An 18,692-nucleotide genomic window follows, 5' to 3' on the forward strand; every position below is an offset into this window, starting at 1 on the left:
GCGAATATCTCGAAATGTTTTTTTTTTAAATGACTGCGGTGATATGGATTGGCGAAAAACTACTGAACCGATTTTCTTCAAATTTTTTTTTAAATGTTCGTAATGAATTTTATTAATACGTGAACGATCGTTTTTTCATGTAAAAATTTTTATTTCGCCGAAATAAACTAATGAAATATTTTTATTTTTTCGGTATCAGTTGACCCATTCGTCCTGGGGAATTATCACCGCAAGGCTCTTAAAAAAAGGCGTTTCAGGGAAACAGCCACACCTTAAAAACTATTAAATATTTTTTAAAAAGTTTTTGCATAAACAGTGTCAACAATCTAAACTTTCAGAAAATATAATCATTCATTTAATAAAAACAATAGTTACATACATAAAAAAATTCAAACTTTCCTATTTTTATCGACAAAAAAAGGTATATACCCCCTTAAGAGCGATGCTGAAAGCGTTCGCGGCAGATGTCGTAAGCTTTCTAGAAAAATACGTTTTGTATTTGTTCTGAAAACGCAAGCGTTTGCCCAGTTACTCAGCCAATATGGAATTTAACACGTTCGCCACAATCGAATGCAGCGCCACAAAGCCTACCAAGAAGCTTTGTATGCATGGTCTCGCATGCAAGTGCGTATCCGATCATGCCCCAACGTCCTTCCAACTGAAGATCAATGACTGTACCTGGCAGATGAGATTAAGTCCGAACGAAAGTTTTCCATGGATTGGTCTGGACGCATAAAAAAGCTAATCGCAAAAAAATAATGGTATAATGCTAAGGCCAATCGAATTATTACAAAATGTTCTTTCTTTTCATATAGAAAAGCAAATTTTCTAATCATTTTGTTTGGGGGTGGGTACACAATTTCCCGTCGTGAAGAGTCTGTAGAGTTAAAGCTTTTAAAATGAAGGGTGTGCGTAGAGGCCACAGGCCCAGTTCTAAAAGCAAGCCGAGGGCGTTCAATGCTACTGTTAATCTTTCGAATATTATATAGCTGTAGTTAATAACAAATTTATTTTTAAAATGGTCTATGTCTCCAGTTATATGCGTATATGTTGCATATCAATAATTTTTAGGATCATTCCTATGATAATTTTACCCCTATAAGATATAGACCTCCGATCCGGACAAAAGGACATTGCAAGATCGACTACTCGCTGATCAAAAATCCTTAAAAATGCCGAATCATAAAATTTAAAATTGTTCTTATTGTCTTAAATTTAAATTGTCATCCAATCTCTTATTTTAACCTTAACCCAGCTTTATATAAATAAAACAAGAAAGGAAAGCTAACTTCGGGCGGAGCCCAAGTTGATATACCCTTACAGAATATTCTGTAAATTATATTCTCCAAAATTATTAATATGATGCATTCTTAATACTCATAAAAAATCCCAAATTCCTAACTTTAAAAAGACCAAACTTATGGCATTTCCATCCGTTTAGTTATATGCCAGCTATAGGATATAGTCGGCCGATCCCGGCCGTTCCGACTTATATACTGCGTGCAAAGGAAAGAAGGGTGTGGGCAAAGTTTCAATTCGACATCTTTAAAACTGAGAGACTAGTTCGCGTAGAAAGAGACAGACGGACAGACAGGCGGACATGCTTATATCAACTCAGGAGGTGATCCTGATCAAGAATATATATACCTTATAGGGTCGGAGATGTCTCCTTCACTGCGTTGCACACTTTTGACAAAAATTATAATACCCTCTGCAAGGGTATAAAAAGTACACCATACAATACGCTTGAAAGTTGATTTTGGGTAAGCGTTGACATTTTCTTATGTGGTTAGATACAGAATTTTCTTTTTAAATAGGCGCAAGAGCTGCAGATATATATATTGGAAGCCCATATTTTAGCTTGGGTAAGATTAAGATTTCTTGCAATATTAACGGGGGTATTTATATGACATAGGAGCTGGGAAACCGTACTATATAAGTCTAGTTTCTAAATTATTTATAAGCAGCAAAAATTAAATTTCAAGTCGAGTCCAATTTTAAGAATTTAAGGATCATTTACTATTATGAGAATATTTTTAAAATATGAACAGCTTATTTAGAGGGCTTCAGGTCGTAGCAAAGACATGTGGGAGAGCGCAAGGATCAATAGTCGAGATTATTAAGAATATGAATATGTAAGAAAAACGGGACTTATTCGGTCAATAAACAATTTTTCAAATTGCACCATTACTTTAAAAATTAAGTGTTTATTATGACGTCAATGCTTATTTAAAAAAATGGTGTTCATATATTTGAGAGAGCGAGAAAACTGTTAGCGGGGGCCGGGCATGCTGCTCGCTCTTAGCTTTGCTGTTTGCACTTCCTAAGAGTTTTAAAATCCACTACCAGCTGCGTAACGGGTATATTGTATTCTCAAATCTCGACTATAGCGTTTCTCCTTGTTTTTCAGACATTTTCCTGAACAAATTCATTCTTTTAAATTCACAGTATATTTTTTTTCTGCGTGGGTTGCCGACTAATGTATTTAAGTCGCAAATTAAACTTTTATTAAGTTTTAACATCTAAAATACCAAAGCAATCCGTTGATTAAATATGAAATAGTTGAAGAACGATAAATGAGAACCAATTTAATGATGTTATAAACAATTGTGTTTAATTTTACCTCTGTGTTATTGTGGGCTGCAAATTAATGGTAGTCAATATTAAAGGAATAAATTCAGCAACTTCTTGATGTACTGCATTTTTATATATTTGGTACATTAGTACAACAATAATTGGAAGCTCCTGTAATACTTTTAAGGATAATATTCCTCGGGGTAGAAGATTATACTGAAAAAAAAATAATGTGATTAATATATAAATAATGTTCGGATTTAGATAACAATTTTAAAAAAAATCATAATGACAACGAGTAATAATATCTATTTAATTTTTTTTGTCTTAAAATGCTTACATATGGTAAATATCGTAGATAGTTGGTAACCCGTTTCGGATTATCTAATTTCTGAATTCCAAACCCACCAACATTTTCAGAGCTATCCGCTTTTAAAAAGTTATGTCAATACAACTTTCACAAGTCTTTTTTTTGTTTAGATATAATATGGTAGAGCTTATTATAGTCATTAGACAATACATTAAAAGGTTTATGGATATTTATGCAGTTGTAGTTGCATATTCGCCAGCGATTTAGACGCCATCTTCCGACTCCCGAAAACTTACTATCATGAAAATCCACAAGGACATCATTACCGACGAAGAGATGTTCGCCGACACCTACAAAATAAAGCAGGTGGACGAAGTGATCTATGAGGTGTACGATAAAAAACTGGCATGCGCCAACGCCTCTGCGGAGGAGGGCTCCGAAATCACCTCGGAGAGCAGTGTGGATGTGGTGTTGAACCACCGCCTGTCGGAGTGCTTCGCCTTCGGTGACAAGAAATCGTATACCTTGTACCTGAAGGACTACATGAAGAATGTACTGGTTTTCAAGACAAGGTCATGAAGGAAATCCTCGGACGTTTCAAGGAGCTGGCGAATCAATGGACTGCAATGGCATGGTGGAATGTGGTGAAATGCTAAATCGGTACGCAATCCCCCCGTAACACACTATACTCATGCATACCTTTTACATATATTTATCAGATGCGCAGTTACAATTTTGAAAGTCTTAAATGTATGTTAAACGCTGACGAAAAGCCTGTCCTCGATCTTGTTTATGTTTCTTGTTTAAACCCACACCAAGCTAAACAACTGAATTGCGCCAACAACTATTGTAATAAAATCATTAATTTGATAGCAACAATTTACATTTTTGTATGCATTTTCGCTATACCCATAATTACATTTTTTTTAATATATATTTATTGTTGAACACGCCACACAAGGATGGACCTTGTTCTCGTGTATTGTCAAATTATTTCTAAAGATCCCAAAACAAGCGGGTAGCGGGTTCTCCATTCTTAGGCAAATCAGGTGTGGTCATAGCCGGTCATAAGTCAGAATGTGTTGTTACAGAAGACGACCGTATTTGTCACGGCATACTTAAATAAAAGGAAAAAAAAAAAATAAACAAATACAAAAAACTGCAAATGGTAGCAACAGTACTTAAATTAAACGGACAATATATATCAAAGTTTGATCTACAAATTTGACAAGGAGTAGAGATAATATGGTAGAGTCTATTATTGTCGAAGTTATTGATTAAACCAGAGTGAAATGGTAATATTACCTTTGCTCTTTTGCACATACTCTTTCCGGTCGTCTATATAACAATACTTCATTATTGGAAAGGAATAATGTATTTGTGACTTAGGGATCATTGAATACCATTAACCGCCTTTAATTCAAGAACTCCATAAATTTTTTAACGACAAGATCCAAAACTTGCATGATTTTTAACGCAAAGCCACCCAGCGTATACGTGGCATCCTGAGGGATAATTTTATTATTTTGCATTTAGTTTAATAGTAGTAAGTCCAATATATTTGTACAACACCAGGTTTGATTAGCATTTAGATCTACTAAACATTTCCTTTGTTATAAAGAGGAATTGTAGTATGTTCACAAATCGAATTCATACTGTACTTAGTGCTATGCATTAATATTTTCATAAACAGTTTCCCAAAAGCCCGGTAATATGATCGCCGTTGAGTGTAATGGGACTGGGAAGAGCTTAATCGGCATATTTGACATGCGCGACGGCTCTGTCACTATGTGAACATAATACCTTCCCTCTGCCGCGGCGACTCTTCGCAAGCCGCTGCTTATACATACATTTATACATAAGCACTGTCCGCTGCTCTGCCGGCGCAGCTGCATTCTCTTTAGCTATACGTACCATTGTAGCAAAACTAAGAATTATTCAATAAAGATATATTAAACCCGAAGGTTGACTCTCAAAATACTGCATTAAAGAAAATAATCGGATCACATTAATTGGAACATACAACAGAATATTGATCGTGATCCACCCGCTTTAAAGTTATTAAACACCAATATATTTATGTATTTCAGAATTTTGTATTTAAAAAAAAAAAACAAAGCTAAACCGTCGTCGCATGCAGACGTGTATTTATTGTGCTCCGGGAAAGAGTATTCAATAAAATAATAAGAAGTGCAGTGACTGGTTTAATAAATCTTCTAAATATAACGCAAAAAGACGCTTTCTGCGACGAATTCGCGAATGTTTATATTGATTGGTCAATTAATTAATATAAAATTAAAAACTTAAAGCTCTAATTAACTTTACATCGAATACAAGGAGTCTGAACGACGTTCGCACACAACGTCATCGTGAGCAAGACGACTCTCAGTAGAAAGAAATAACGCGTACTTCTCTTTTAAAGCAACCGAAAATAATGCTAGCTCTGATCAAGCGCGGGCAATTACCCCAATGTGACCGAATTCTTAAACGTAGCGAGCGAGAGAGCACGTTCTTGCTCCCCCTCGCTTCCATAACTAGCACCGCAATTTCTTTGACAACGTCAACTGTAAATTTAACAACAACCGCAACTGTACCGACTGCGCGTTTAATGACATCATTAGCTAGCAGCGCAAATATTAATACGTCTGCCGCTGCGCTGCCCGAAAAACAGAACAAAAACAATGAATGTGTTAAGACGGCTTTGCAGACTGGTATAGAGCGCTATATCCAAATCAAAAGGAAGCTGAAACATCTAAATTCTCAACGCAAACTGACCCGTGGCAATGTTAGCCTAGCTGGAATAGAAATGCAGACACCTATGACGTTAAGGCGGCCGAATCTACTGAAGTCGAGAAAAGGAAGCCAAAGAATCCGCCTATTTCAATTCGAAAAAAAAGCTTCAATGTTCTTGTCAACAAATTATCGAGCTTATTGGAAAGGATAGCTTTCAGATAATACCTCATGTAAAGGGCAACATCGAAGAGACAAAGGTTCAAATGAAGTCTGAAGATAATTACAGTGTATTATCGAAATCTCTTACTGAGAGTAAAAAGTCGTTCTTAAGGGCAGAGATAACAAAAGCGCTACAAGAGAAGGGCTTTAGCGCTAAGACAGTCTTCGATATCCTTAACAGGGATAGAAAGCCGCAGCCACTTTTTAAGGTTGAGCTCGAACCAGATAATAAGCCCCTAAAGAAATACGAAGTGCACCCTATATACAATCTTCAGTTCCTGCAGCACCGCAGAATTACAGTTGAGGAACCGCACAAACGCAAGGGCCCGGTACAATGTGCGAACTGCCAAATATATGGACATACAAGGTCATACTGTAAACTGCGCCCGGTGTGTGTAACTTGTGAAGAGCTTCATGACTCCGCACACTGCCCAGCGAGCAAAGATGACTGCAACTCGAAAAAGTGCGGCAACTGCGGTGGCAATCACACTGCTAACTACAGAGGCTGCCCAGTTTATAAGGAGCAGTAAAGTCGATCCACCAGACAGGATCCACCAGCAACCATAATAAACAGATGACAGCTTCCAGATCAAACCCTGAAGTCTTCTTCTCGACTGCAGCCAGATCCTCACAAGGACCCATAAACTCTGATAAAAATGTGACATACGCAAGCGCTTTAAAATCAGGACTAGTTAACCCTGTATCAAAAAGTTCATTTCTGCTATCAGCATACCAAGAACCGAACGAGGCTCAGCAGCAACAGTCCCCGGAGCAGCCAAAAAGCAAACTTTAAAGCTAAGATATGCAGCCTGCAACAAATCCTTATGAAGTTTATGTCGTTTATGCGCACGACTATGCAATATTTAATGCGAAACCAAAATCTATTGATTCAAATGCTTGTTTCACAACAATCCAAATAATGACTTCCCTAAGGATATCTACGTCACAGCATAACCTTGAGTTATCTCAATTTCTACTCGACAATCATATCGACTTAATAATGCTGCTTTCAGAAAACACCTTACAAACAAATACAATTTTCAACTAAGAGGGTATTCATTCTACGGAACAAACCATCCAGATGGTAAAGCACATGGGGGGACTGGAATTCTAATCAGAAGCCGTATTAAGCACCGTTAAGCATCATAAACAAATTTGCTAAAAACTACCTACAGGCCACATCTATAAATATACAAATAAATACTGGCAACCAACTTACACTAGCCGCCGTATACTGCCCCCTCGCTTCACTATAGCTGAAGTATATGCAGTTTTTCAACTCACTAGGAGACCACTTCATAGCAGCAGGAGACTACAATGCCAAGCACACACACTGGGGATCACGTCTCGTGACTCCAAAAGGAAAACAGCTCTATAAAGCAGTTATAAAAGCCAAGAACAAGCTGGACTATGTTTCTCTTGGGAGACCAACATACTGGCCGGCAGACCCAAAGAAACTATCCGTTTTAATAGACTTTGCAATTACCAAAAACATTCCAAAAAATTTGATAAGCACCGAATGCCTTACGAATCTTTTATCTGATCACTCGCCTATCCTGTTTATTCTACCCCGACATTGGAGGAGCTTTGGAACAATCGTTTAAATCACAGAAAACCAATTGCGTTAAGTACAGGAAATATATTAGCTCACACATTGAGCTAAGTCCTCATCTCAACGATGAAGCCAACGTAGATAGCTTGTTAATACACTGGAGTCTGTACCTCAAACTACAAGTACACAATGCAACCCGAAGAAGACAAATCTACAAATCGAACAGCTCGTCCTCGAAAAACGACGCTTACGTCGAGAGTGGCAATTCCACAGATCTCCATCTGCTATTCAACGCTTAAAACATGCCTCACGTCAACTCACTAAAGCTTTACAGCAAGAAGAAGCATATGTCCTCGGACGCTACATAGAGCAATTGTCAACATCTAGTACAAAACACTCACTATGGAGAGCTCACCCAACTCTAAGCTCACCGAAAGTAACTGTGATTCCTATTAGAAATCAGACAGGCGGCTGGACGCGCAGCGATGCAGGCAGAGCCACCACGTTTGCCAACCACCTTAAAAATGTCTTCCAACCAAATCCTGCCACTAGTGCGTTCACTTTGCCGACTTTACCATATGAGCCTCAGCTTCAGCATGAGCCAATTGAGTTTCGAAATTCAAATAAAATCGTTAACATCATGAAAAATCAGCTGAATCCGAAAAATCCACATAACTCCCAAAATGATCATAGAGCTCCCATATTGCGCCGTTTGCACTATCACCAAGCTTTTTAATGTCATCGCAAAACTTGGCCCCTTTCAAGGGAGATGTAAAAAATCGATTATAATAATGATAGCACAGCCGGGAAAAGACCACACAATCCCCATCAATTTGGGTTTCCTGAAAAGCACGGAACAATTGAGCAGGTCAACCGGATAACATCAGAAATTCGGAACGCGTTCGAAAAACGAGAGTACTGTACTGCCATATTTTTAGATCTCTCTCACGCATTTGATAGAGTTTGGCTAGATTGTCTAGTGTACAAGATCAAAACAATGCTCCCAAACAACAACCACAAGCTTGTAGAGTCTTACCTTTACGACAGAAAATTTTAGACGACAACTTCATAACGACAACCTCGTAGAAACTTCCCTCCTTATTTGCGAAAAACTCTGACAGCCACTTTTCACAACCCTCTTTTGAGCCCAACATTACACCAGTAAGGGCATTCGCCATGGACAGGAACAGGTGGTAGTCACTTGGCGCTATGTCCGGGCTATATGGCGGATTTACCTTTTACGAAGGAAAACTTTAAAACAGCGCAAATTTCGGCGTTATCGAACTGCATGTTTACACATGTATAACTTTTCAACGCAATAACCAAACTTGTTATGAATAGCGTCGTTTTGTAGGTTATGTCAAGACCTTTTAATCGATATATAGCGTTGCCCGATTTCGATATGTAGCGCTTTGCACACAGCCGCCAAATTCAAAAACCAAAAAAAGCGGAAGGAAGATATTTGACAACCTGATATGTCCTCTACACAGCAGACATTCCGACAAGCACACGACTAAAATCATCTACGTTTGCTGATGATACAGCTATTCTTAGCCGCTCAAAATGCCTGAGGCAAGCAACTGCGCAGGTAGCTCTTCATCTGGTCGATGTTGAAAAGTGGCTTTCAGATTGGCGAATTAAAGTGAACGAACAAAAATGCAAGCACGTTACGTTCACTGGAAAGGAAAAACTATCCGAGTTCAATTTAGTCAGCTTACTAACTTACTACTCTAGTATTCTGATAAGAAAGAAGAAAGGAGGAGGCTAGTTTTTTGGGGAAGGAATATGGAGAGCGTTGGGGATGGTTCTTTAGTGGTATTTTCCATTTCCCCTAAACTATTATTTTTCCTACTCGGGCCAGAAACTGCCGGAACATACCAATCTTAAATGATGATACGAAAATGTATATGCTCATCCTTCAAATCATCAACTTGGACTTTGTTACGTATATAAACCGTAATATCCATAGCTGAGAGGTCTGTGGCAAGCTATGAAACAAATACATGTTCGAGCTGGGGCACCCAAACACATGTTACCGTTTTTGGTACCACACATGCGACTTTTTTTTATACTACAAAATTTAATTTAGACGGTAAGTCAACACGAGGTAATGGGGCCACTACTTTATTTTGATCGGAAAAAACGGACGTCCCTGGCGGCCCCACGGGTTCCGAATCCCTTTTTCTTAGTACCATTTGAGTGGCGCCTAAGATTGGCAGCTAAGCTAAAAGAAAATAGCGGCAGCGGGTTGCACGACGCCACTCATAGACTTCCCACCGAACGGGACTTTGTTGCGCATGGCTAGTTTTTTGGGGGAGAAGAGGATGTAAAGGGAATAGGGATGGTTCTTTAATGGTATTTTCCATTTCCCTTGAACTAATATTTTTTTCTTAGCTTTGTTCTCTTGAATGTATGTCCTCGGTCCAGTACAATGTGGGAACTTCCAAATATATGGCCATACAAGGTCATACTGTAAACTGCGCCCGGTGTGTGTAACTTGTGAAGAGCTTCATGACTCCGCACACTGCCCAGCGAGCAAAGATGACTGCAACTCGAAAAAGTGCGGCAACTGCGGTGGCAATCACACTGCTAACTACAAAGGCTGCCCAGTTTATAAGGAGCAGAAAAGTCGATCCACCAGAGAGGATCCACCAGCAACCATAATAAACAGATAACAGCTTCCAGATCAAACCCTGAAGTCTTCTTCTCGACTGCAGCCAGATCCTCACAAGGACCCATAAACTGTGATAAAAATGTGACATACGCAAGCGCTTTAAAATCAGGACTAGTTAACCCTGTATCAAAAAGTTCATTTCTGAAATCAGCATACCAAGAACCGAACGAGGCTCAGCAGCAACAATCCCCGGAGTAGCCAAAAAGCAAACTTTAAAGCTAAGATATGCAGCCTGCAACAAATCCTTATGAAGTTTATGTCGTTTATGCGGACTACTATGCAAGATTTAATGCGAAACCAAAATCTATTGATTCAAATGCTGGTTTCGCAACAATCCAAATAATGACTTCCCTAAGGATATCTACGTCACAGCATAACCTTGAGTTATCTCAATTTCTACTCGACAATCATATCGACTTAATAATGCTGCTTTCAGAAAACACCTTACAAACAAATACAATTTTCAACTAAGAGGGTATTCATTCTACGGAACAAAACATCCAGATGGTAAAGCACATGGTGGGACTGGAATTCTAATCAGAAGCCGTATTAAGCACCACTATCATAACAAATTTGCTAAAAACTACCTACAGGCCACATCTATAAATATACAAATAAATACTGGCAACCAACTTACACTAGCCGCCTTATACTGCCCCCTCGCTTCACTATAGCTGAAGATGAGTATATGCAGTTTTTCAACTCACTAGGAAACCACTTCATAGCAGCAGGAGACTACAATGCCAAGCACACACACTGGGGATCACGTCTCGTGACTCCAAAAGGAAAACAGCTCTATAATGCAGTTATAAAAGCCAAGAACAAGCTGGCCGGCAGACCCAAAGAAACTATCCGTTTTAATAGATTTTGCAATTACCAAACAAGAAAGAAAAGCTAACTTCGGGCGGAGCCGAAGTTGATATACCCTTGCAGAATATTCTGTAAATTATATTCTCCAAAATTATTCATATGATGCAATCTTAATACTCATAAAAAATCCCAACTTCCTAACTTTAAAAACACCAAAGTTATGGCATTTCCAATCGTTCAGTTATATGGCAGCTATAGGATATAGTCGGCCGATCCTTATGAAATTTGATAGGTTGGATTGATTGGTTAAAAATAGAACCCATAGAAAATCCCAACTTCCTAACTTAACAAAAACCAAAGTTATGGCATTTCCGATCAATCAGTTATATGGTGGCTATAGGATATAGTCGGCCGATCCTTATGAAATTTGGTAGTTCGGATTGATAGGCCAAATATAACACCCATAGAAAATCCCAACTTCCTAACTTCACAAACACCAAAGTTATGGCATTTCCGATCAATCAGTTATATGGCAGCTATAGGATATAGTCGGCCGATCTTTATGAAATTTGGTAGGTCGGATTGATTGGCCAAATATAGAACCCATATAAAATTCCAACTTCCTAACTTAACAAACAGCAGAGTTATGGCATTTCCGATCAATCAGTTATATGGCAGCTATAGGATATAGTCGGCCGATCCCGGCCGTTCCGACTTATATACTGCGTGCAAAGGAAAGAAGGGTGTGTGCAAAGTTTCAATTCGATATCTTTAAAACTGAGAGACTAGTTCGCGTAGAAACAGACAGACGGACAGACAGACGGACAGACAGACGGACAGACAGACGGACAGACAGACGGACAGACGGACAGACGGACAGACGGACATGGCTATATCAACTCAGGAGGTGATCCTGATCAAGAATATATATACTTTATAGGGTCGGAGATGTCTCCTTCACTGCGTTGCACACTTTTGACCAAAATTATAATACCCTCTGCAAGGGTATAAAAACATTCCAAAAAATTTGACTCGCCTATCCTGTTTATTCTACTCCGACATCCAGGAGCATTGGAACAATCGTTTAAATCACAGAAAACCAATTGGGTTAAGTACAGGAAATATATTAACTCACACATTGAGCTAAGTCCTCATCTCAACGATGAAGCCAACGTAGAAAGCTTGTTAATACACTGGAGTCTGTACTCGTCTCTGCAGCTCGAGTTTTAACACCTCAAACTACAAGTGCACAATGCAACCCGAAGAAGACAAATCTACAAATCGAACAGCTCGTCCTCGAAAAACGACGCTTACGTCGAGAGTGGCAATTCCACAGATCTGCATCTGCTATTCAACGCTTAAAACATGCCTCACGTCAACTCACTAAAGCTTTACAGCTCGGACGCTACATAGAGCAATTGTCAACATCTAGTACAAAACACTCACTATGGAGAGCTCACCCAACTCTAAGCTCACCAAAAGTAACTGTGATTCCTATTAGAAATCCCACAGGCGGCTGGGCGCGCAGCGATGCAGGCAGAGCCAGCACGTTTGCCAACCACCTTAAAAATGTTTTCCAACCAAATCCTGCCACTAGTGCGTTCACTTTGCCGACTTTACCATATGAGCCTCAGCTTCAGCATGAGCCAATTGAGTTTCGAAATTCAAATGAAATCGTTAACATCATGAAAAATCAGCTGAATCCGAAAAATCCACATAACTCCCAAAATGATCATAGAGCTCCCATATTGCGCCGTTTGCACTATCACCAAGCTTTTTAATGTCATCGCAAAACTTGGCCCCTTTCAAGGGAGTTGTAAAAAGTCGATTATAATAATGATAGCACAGCCGGAAAAAAAGACCACACAATCCCCATCAATTTGGGTTTCCTGAAAAGCACGGAACAATTGAGCAGGTCAACCGGATAACATCAGAAATTCGGAACGCGTTCGAAAAACGAGAGTACTGTACTACCATATTTTTAGATCTCTCTCAAGCATTTGATAGAGTTTGGCTAGATTGTCTAGTGTACAAGATCAAAACAATGCTTCCAAACAACAACCACAAGCTTTTAGAGTCTTACCTTTACGACAGAAAATTTTAGACTACAACTTTAAAACGACAACCTCGTAGAAACTTCCCTCCTTATTTACGAAAAACTCTGACAGCCACTTTTCACAACCCTCTTTTGAGCCCAACTTTACACCAGTAAGGGCATTCGCCGTGGACAGGAACAGGTGGTAGTCACTTGGCGCTATGTCCGGGCTATATGGCGGATTTACCTTTTACGATGGAAAACTTTAAAACAGCGCGAATTTCGGCGTTGTCGAACTGCATGTTTACACATGTATAACTTTCAACGCAATAGCCAAACTTGTTATGAATAGCGTCGTTTTGTAGGTTATGTCAAGACCTTTTAATCGATATATAGCGTTGCCCGATTCCGATATGTAGCGCTTTGCACAAAGCCGCCAAATTCAAAAACCAAAAAAAGCGGAAGGAAGATATTTGACAACCTGATATGTCCTCTACACAGCAGACATTCCGACAAGCACACGACTAAAATCATCTACGTTTGCTGATTATAGAGCTATTCTTAGCCGCTCAAAATGCCAGAGGCAAGCAACTGCGCAGCTAGCTCTTCATCTAGTCGATGTTGAAAAGTGGCTTTCAGATTGGCGAATTAAAGTGAACGAACAAAAATGCAAGCACGTTACGTCCACTGGAAAGGAAAAACTATCCGAGTTCAATTTAGTCAGCTTACTAACTTACTACTCTTGTATTCTGATAAGAAAGAAGAAAGGAGGAGGCTAGTTTTTTGGGGAAGGAATGTGGAGAGCGTTGGGGATGGTTCTTTAGTGGTATTTTCCATTTCCCCTAAACTATTATTTTTCCTAGCCAAACTTGTTATGAATAGCGTCGTTTTGTAGGTTATGGCAAGACCTTTCAATCGATATATAGCGTTGCCCGATTCCGATATGTAGCGCTTTGCACAAAGCCGCCAAATTCAAAAACCAAAACAAGAGAGAACGCTATAGTCGGGTGCCCCGACTATCAGATACCCGTTACTCAGGTAGAGGGAGTGCGGGGGAGATGGAGATAGAAACTTTGATCACGCATAACTTTTTAACGAATGGTCCGATTTGAAAAATTCCTTCTACATTTCGATAGGTATTGATAAACACAATAAAACTGCATTTTTACTTTTCCGAAATATTTAAATTTTTAAAATCGTATATTAGCGATTGTGGGCGTTAAAGGGGGCGTGGCACCTTTTTGAAACAAACTTGTGCTGCGTAGGAACTCCAAGAATCTGCATGCAAAATGCCAATCTTCTAGCTTTTATAGTTTCCGAGATCTCAGCGTTCATAGGACAGACAGACAGACGGACAGACGGACAGACGGACATGGCTAGATCGACTCGGCTAGTGATCCTGATCAAGAATATATATACTTTATAGGGTCGGAAACGCTTCCTTCTAGCTGTTACATACTTTTGCACGAATACAATATACCCTTTTACTCTACGAGTAACGGGTATAAAAAGCGGAAGGAAGATATTTGACAACCTGATATGTCCTCTACACAGCAGACATTCCGACAAGCACACGACTAAAATCATCTACGTTTGCTGATTATAGAGCTATTCTTAGCCGCTCAAAATGCCAGAGGCAAGCAACTGCGCAGCTAGCTCTTCATCTAGTCGATGTTGAAAAGTGGCTTTCAGATTGGCGAATTAAAGTGAACGAACAAAAATGCAAGCACGTTACGTCCACTGGAAAGGAAAAACTATCCGAGTTCAATTTAGTCAGCTCACTAACTTACTACTCTTGTATTCTGATAAGAAAGAAGAAAGGAGGAGGCTAGTTTTTTGGGGAAGGAATGTGGAGAGCGTTGGGGATGGTTCTTTAGTGGTATTTTCCATTTCCCCTTAACTATTATTTTTCCTACTCGGGCCAGAAACTGCCGGAACACACAGATGCAAAATGAGCACAAGGAATACCAATCTTAAATGATGATACGAAAATGTATATGTTCATCCTTCAAATCATCAACTTGGACTTTGTTACGTATATAAGCCGTAATATTCATAGCTGAGAGGTCTGTGGCGAACTATGAAACAAATACATGTTCGAGCTGGGGCACCCAAACACATGTTACCGTTTTTGGTACCACACATGCGACTTTTTTTATACTACAAAATTTAATTTAGACGGTAAGTCAACACGAGGTAATGGGGCCACTACTTTATTTTGATCGGACAAAACGGACGTTCCTGGCGGCGCCACGGGTTCCGAATCCCTTTTTCTTAGTACCATTTGAGTGGCGCCTAAGATTGGCAACTAAGCTAAAAGAAAATAGCGGGCAGCGGGTTGCACGACGCCACTCATAGACTTCCCACCGAACGGAACTTTGTTGCGCATGGCTAGTTTTTTGGGGGAGAAGAGGATGTAAAGGGAATAGGGATGGTTCTTTAATGGTATTTTCCATTTCCCTTGAACTAATATTTTTTTCTTAGCTTTGTTCTCTTGAATGTATGTCCTCGGTCCAGTACAATGTGCGAACTGCCAAATATATGGCCATACAAGGTCATACTGTAAACTGCGCCCGGTGTGTGCAACTTGTGAAGAGCTTCATGACTCCGCACACTGCCCAGCGAGCAAAGATGACTGCAGCTCGAAAAAGTGCGGCAACGGCGGTGGCAATCACACTGCTAACTACAGAGGCTGCCCAGTTTATAAGGAGCAGAAAAGTCGATCCACCAGAGAGGATCCACCAGCAACCATAATAAACAGATAACAGCTTCCAGATTAAACCCTGAAGCCTTCTTCTCGACTGCAGCCAGATCCTCACAAGGACCCATAAACCCTGATAAAAATGTGACATACGCAAGCGCTTTAAAATCAGGACTAGCTAACCCCGTATCAAAAAGTTCATTTCTGCAATCAGCATACCAAGAACCGAACGAGGCTCAGCAGCAACAATCCCCGGAGCAGCCAAAAAGCAAACTTTAAAGCTAAGATATGCAGCCTGCAACAAATCCTTATGAAGTTTATGTCGTTTATGCGCACGACTATGCAAGATTTAATGCGAAATCAAAATCTATTGATTCAAATGCTGGTTTCGCAACAATCCAAATAATGACTTCCCTAAGGATATCTACGTCACAGCATAACCTTGAGTTATCTCAATTTCTACTCGACAATCATATCGACTTAATAATGCTGCTTTCGAAAACACGCTACAAACAAATACAATTTTCAACTAAGGGTATTCATTCTACGGAACAAATCATCCAGATGGTAAAGCACATGGTGGGACTGGAATTCTAATCAGAAGCCGTATTAAGCACCACTATCATAACAAATTTGCTAAAAACTACCTACAGGCCACATCTATAAATATACAAATAAATACTGGCAACCAACTTACACTAGCCGCCTTATACTGCCCCCTCGCTTCACTATAGCTGAAGATGAGTATATGCAGTTTTTCAACTCACTAGGAGACCACTTCATAGCAGCAGGAGACTACAATGCCAAGCACACACACTGGGGATCACGTCTCGTGACTCCAAAAGGAAAACAGCTCTATAATGCAGTTATAAAAGCCAAGAACAAGCTGGACTATGTTTCTCCTGGGAGACCAACATACTGGCCGGCAGACCCAAAGAAACTATCCGTTTTAATAGACTTTGCAATTACCAAAAACATTCCAAAAAATTTGATAAGCACCATCCTGTTTATTCTACTCCGACATCCAGGAGCATTGGAACAATCGTTTAAATAACAGAAAACCAATTGGGTTAAGTACAGGAAATATATTAGCTCACACATTGAGCTAAGTCCTCATCTCAACGATGAAGCCAACGTAGATAGCTTGTTAATACAAGCTCGTCGTCCTCGAAAAACGACGCTTACGTCGAGAGTGGCAATTCCACAGATCTGCATCTGCTATTCAACGCTTAAAACATGCCTCACGTCAACTCACTAAAGCTTTACAGCAAGAAGAAGCATATGTCCTCGGACGCTACATAGAGCAATTGTCAACATCCCTAAAGATTATAAAATGAAAGACCGATTTTTAAGGGGATACGGCCACAGCCCAAACCTTAAGAGCAAGAGCATCCAAATTTTTTCACAGTATTCCATTGGGGGCGTGGGCGCCCACTAAGATCCGATATGTCCCCCCAGTGGCCCCAAACAGCTCCAACATCCATTATTCTGAGCAAAAAAAAGTTGATGTATTTAAGCTTAACTTCTAAACTGGTTGGAATTTCGATATTTGGTTTTTTCCGAATTTTAGGTTTTGAAAAGGCCTAATTAGAAATCTAAAAGAAATTTTGATATCCCCCATAATTTGGGGGCTACATTTAAAATTAACTTTTCGATTTAAAAAATCTAAACCGCTGCTCCGATCAAGATGATTTTTCGCTCAATAGTTATTCTATGGCCCAAATGCTTAAGTTTAATTTTTCAAGTTTTTAACATTTTTTTAAGTATTTTTAACGAATTTATTTAGATTTTCTAAGTCATTGCGTTGTATTTTGCGGGAGCCTGTCGAGAGAACGAAACCCAGAAGCCAAGAGAGCGATGGCCGAGAGAGCAACAGCCAAGAAAACTGATGAGGGGGAGGGGGAGTGCTGCAGGGAAAGGGGAGGGGAAAGAGGCAATTTAAGTTAAATTTGTTTAGGATTTTAAAAACTTAAACTGCTGCTCCGATCAATATGATTTTCGATCAATAGTCAGTCCTGTGGATCAAATGCTTAGGTTTTATTTTTCATTTTGTAGCAGAAGTAAGAGCCTTATTTAATTTCCACCATGGAAGAAAATAGAAAATTACTACAAATTCTGTAAGCAAAGCCAAAATGTTTCCAAGTTAAATATTAATCTTAAGATTCGAACTTTTGACCAAATACGTATGTACATATGTATATTTGGATATGTTTTGATTTGCTTATATGTACAATACATGTACATACATACAATGTGTGTAAATACAAATAAAATGATTTATTATACCCGTTTATCGATCAAATGTGGAATCTGAAAATAATACGTTACTTTGCTGTTTTTGTATTGGATGCCAATCTTTTACTGTGTGTACAAAGGTTTTCGTTTCATTCAAAACAAGAAATTTGAAAATAACAAATTCCAATTTACAAACAAGTATACATATTTGTGCGCAAATTAAAATTGCATTGATAACTTTGTAACTGATAAAAAGTATACAAGCTCACGACTTTTACTTGGATCACTTTCATCCCTAAAGATTATAAAATGAAAGACCGATTTTTAAGGGGATACGGCCACAGCCCAAACCGTAAGAGCAAGAGCAGCCAAATTTTTTCACAGTATTCCATTGGGGGCGTGGGCGCCCACTAAGATCCGATATGTCCCCCCAGTGGCCCCAAACAGCTCCAACATCCATTATTCTGAGCAAAAAAAGTTGATGTATTTAAGCTTAACTTCTAAAGTGGTTGGAATTTCGATATTTGGTTTTTTCCGAATTTTAGGTTTTGAAAAGGCCTAATTAGAAACCTAAAAGAAATTTTGATATCCCCCATAATTTGGGGGCTACATTTAAAATTAACTTTTCGATTTAAAAAATCTAAACCGCTGCTCCGATCAAGATGATTTTTCACCTATCCTGTTTATTCTACTCCGACATCCAGGAGCATTGGAACAATCGTTTAAATAACAGAAAACCAATTGGGTTAAGTACAGGAAATATATTAGCTCACACATTGAGCTAAGTCCTCATCTCAACGATGAAGCCAACGTAGATAGCTTGTTAATACACTGGAGTCTGTACCTCAA

The 18,692-nt window shown here is 39.2% G+C and overlaps 1 protein-coding gene and 1 pseudogene across 4 annotated transcripts in view; one reads left to right on the forward strand and one right to left on the reverse strand.

Moving 5' to 3' along the window:
* Positions 1-18,692, reverse strand: part of LOC108049303 (transcription-associated protein 1) — a 466,810-nt gene that overhangs the window by 354,623 nt on the left and 93,495 nt on the right. For all 4 annotated transcript variants that reach the window (XM_044456610.1, XM_044456611.1, XM_044456612.1 and 1 more), the window contains exon 4: positions 2,624-2,790. In XM_044456610.1, the coding sequence (XP_044312545.1) occupies positions 2,624-2,790 (167 nt within the window). The remainder of the gene's footprint in view (positions 1-2,623; positions 2,791-18,692) is intronic.
* On the forward strand, positions 3,170-3,563 carry LOC108038927 (annotated as a pseudogene).

Source organism: Drosophila rhopaloa, unplaced genomic scaffold (assembly GCF_018152115.1).
Source record: "Drosophila rhopaloa isolate 14029-0021.01 unplaced genomic scaffold, ASM1815211v1 contig_133, whole genome shotgun sequence".
In the NCBI taxonomy this organism is placed as follows: Eukaryota; Metazoa; Arthropoda; class Insecta; order Diptera; family Drosophilidae; genus Drosophila; species Drosophila rhopaloa.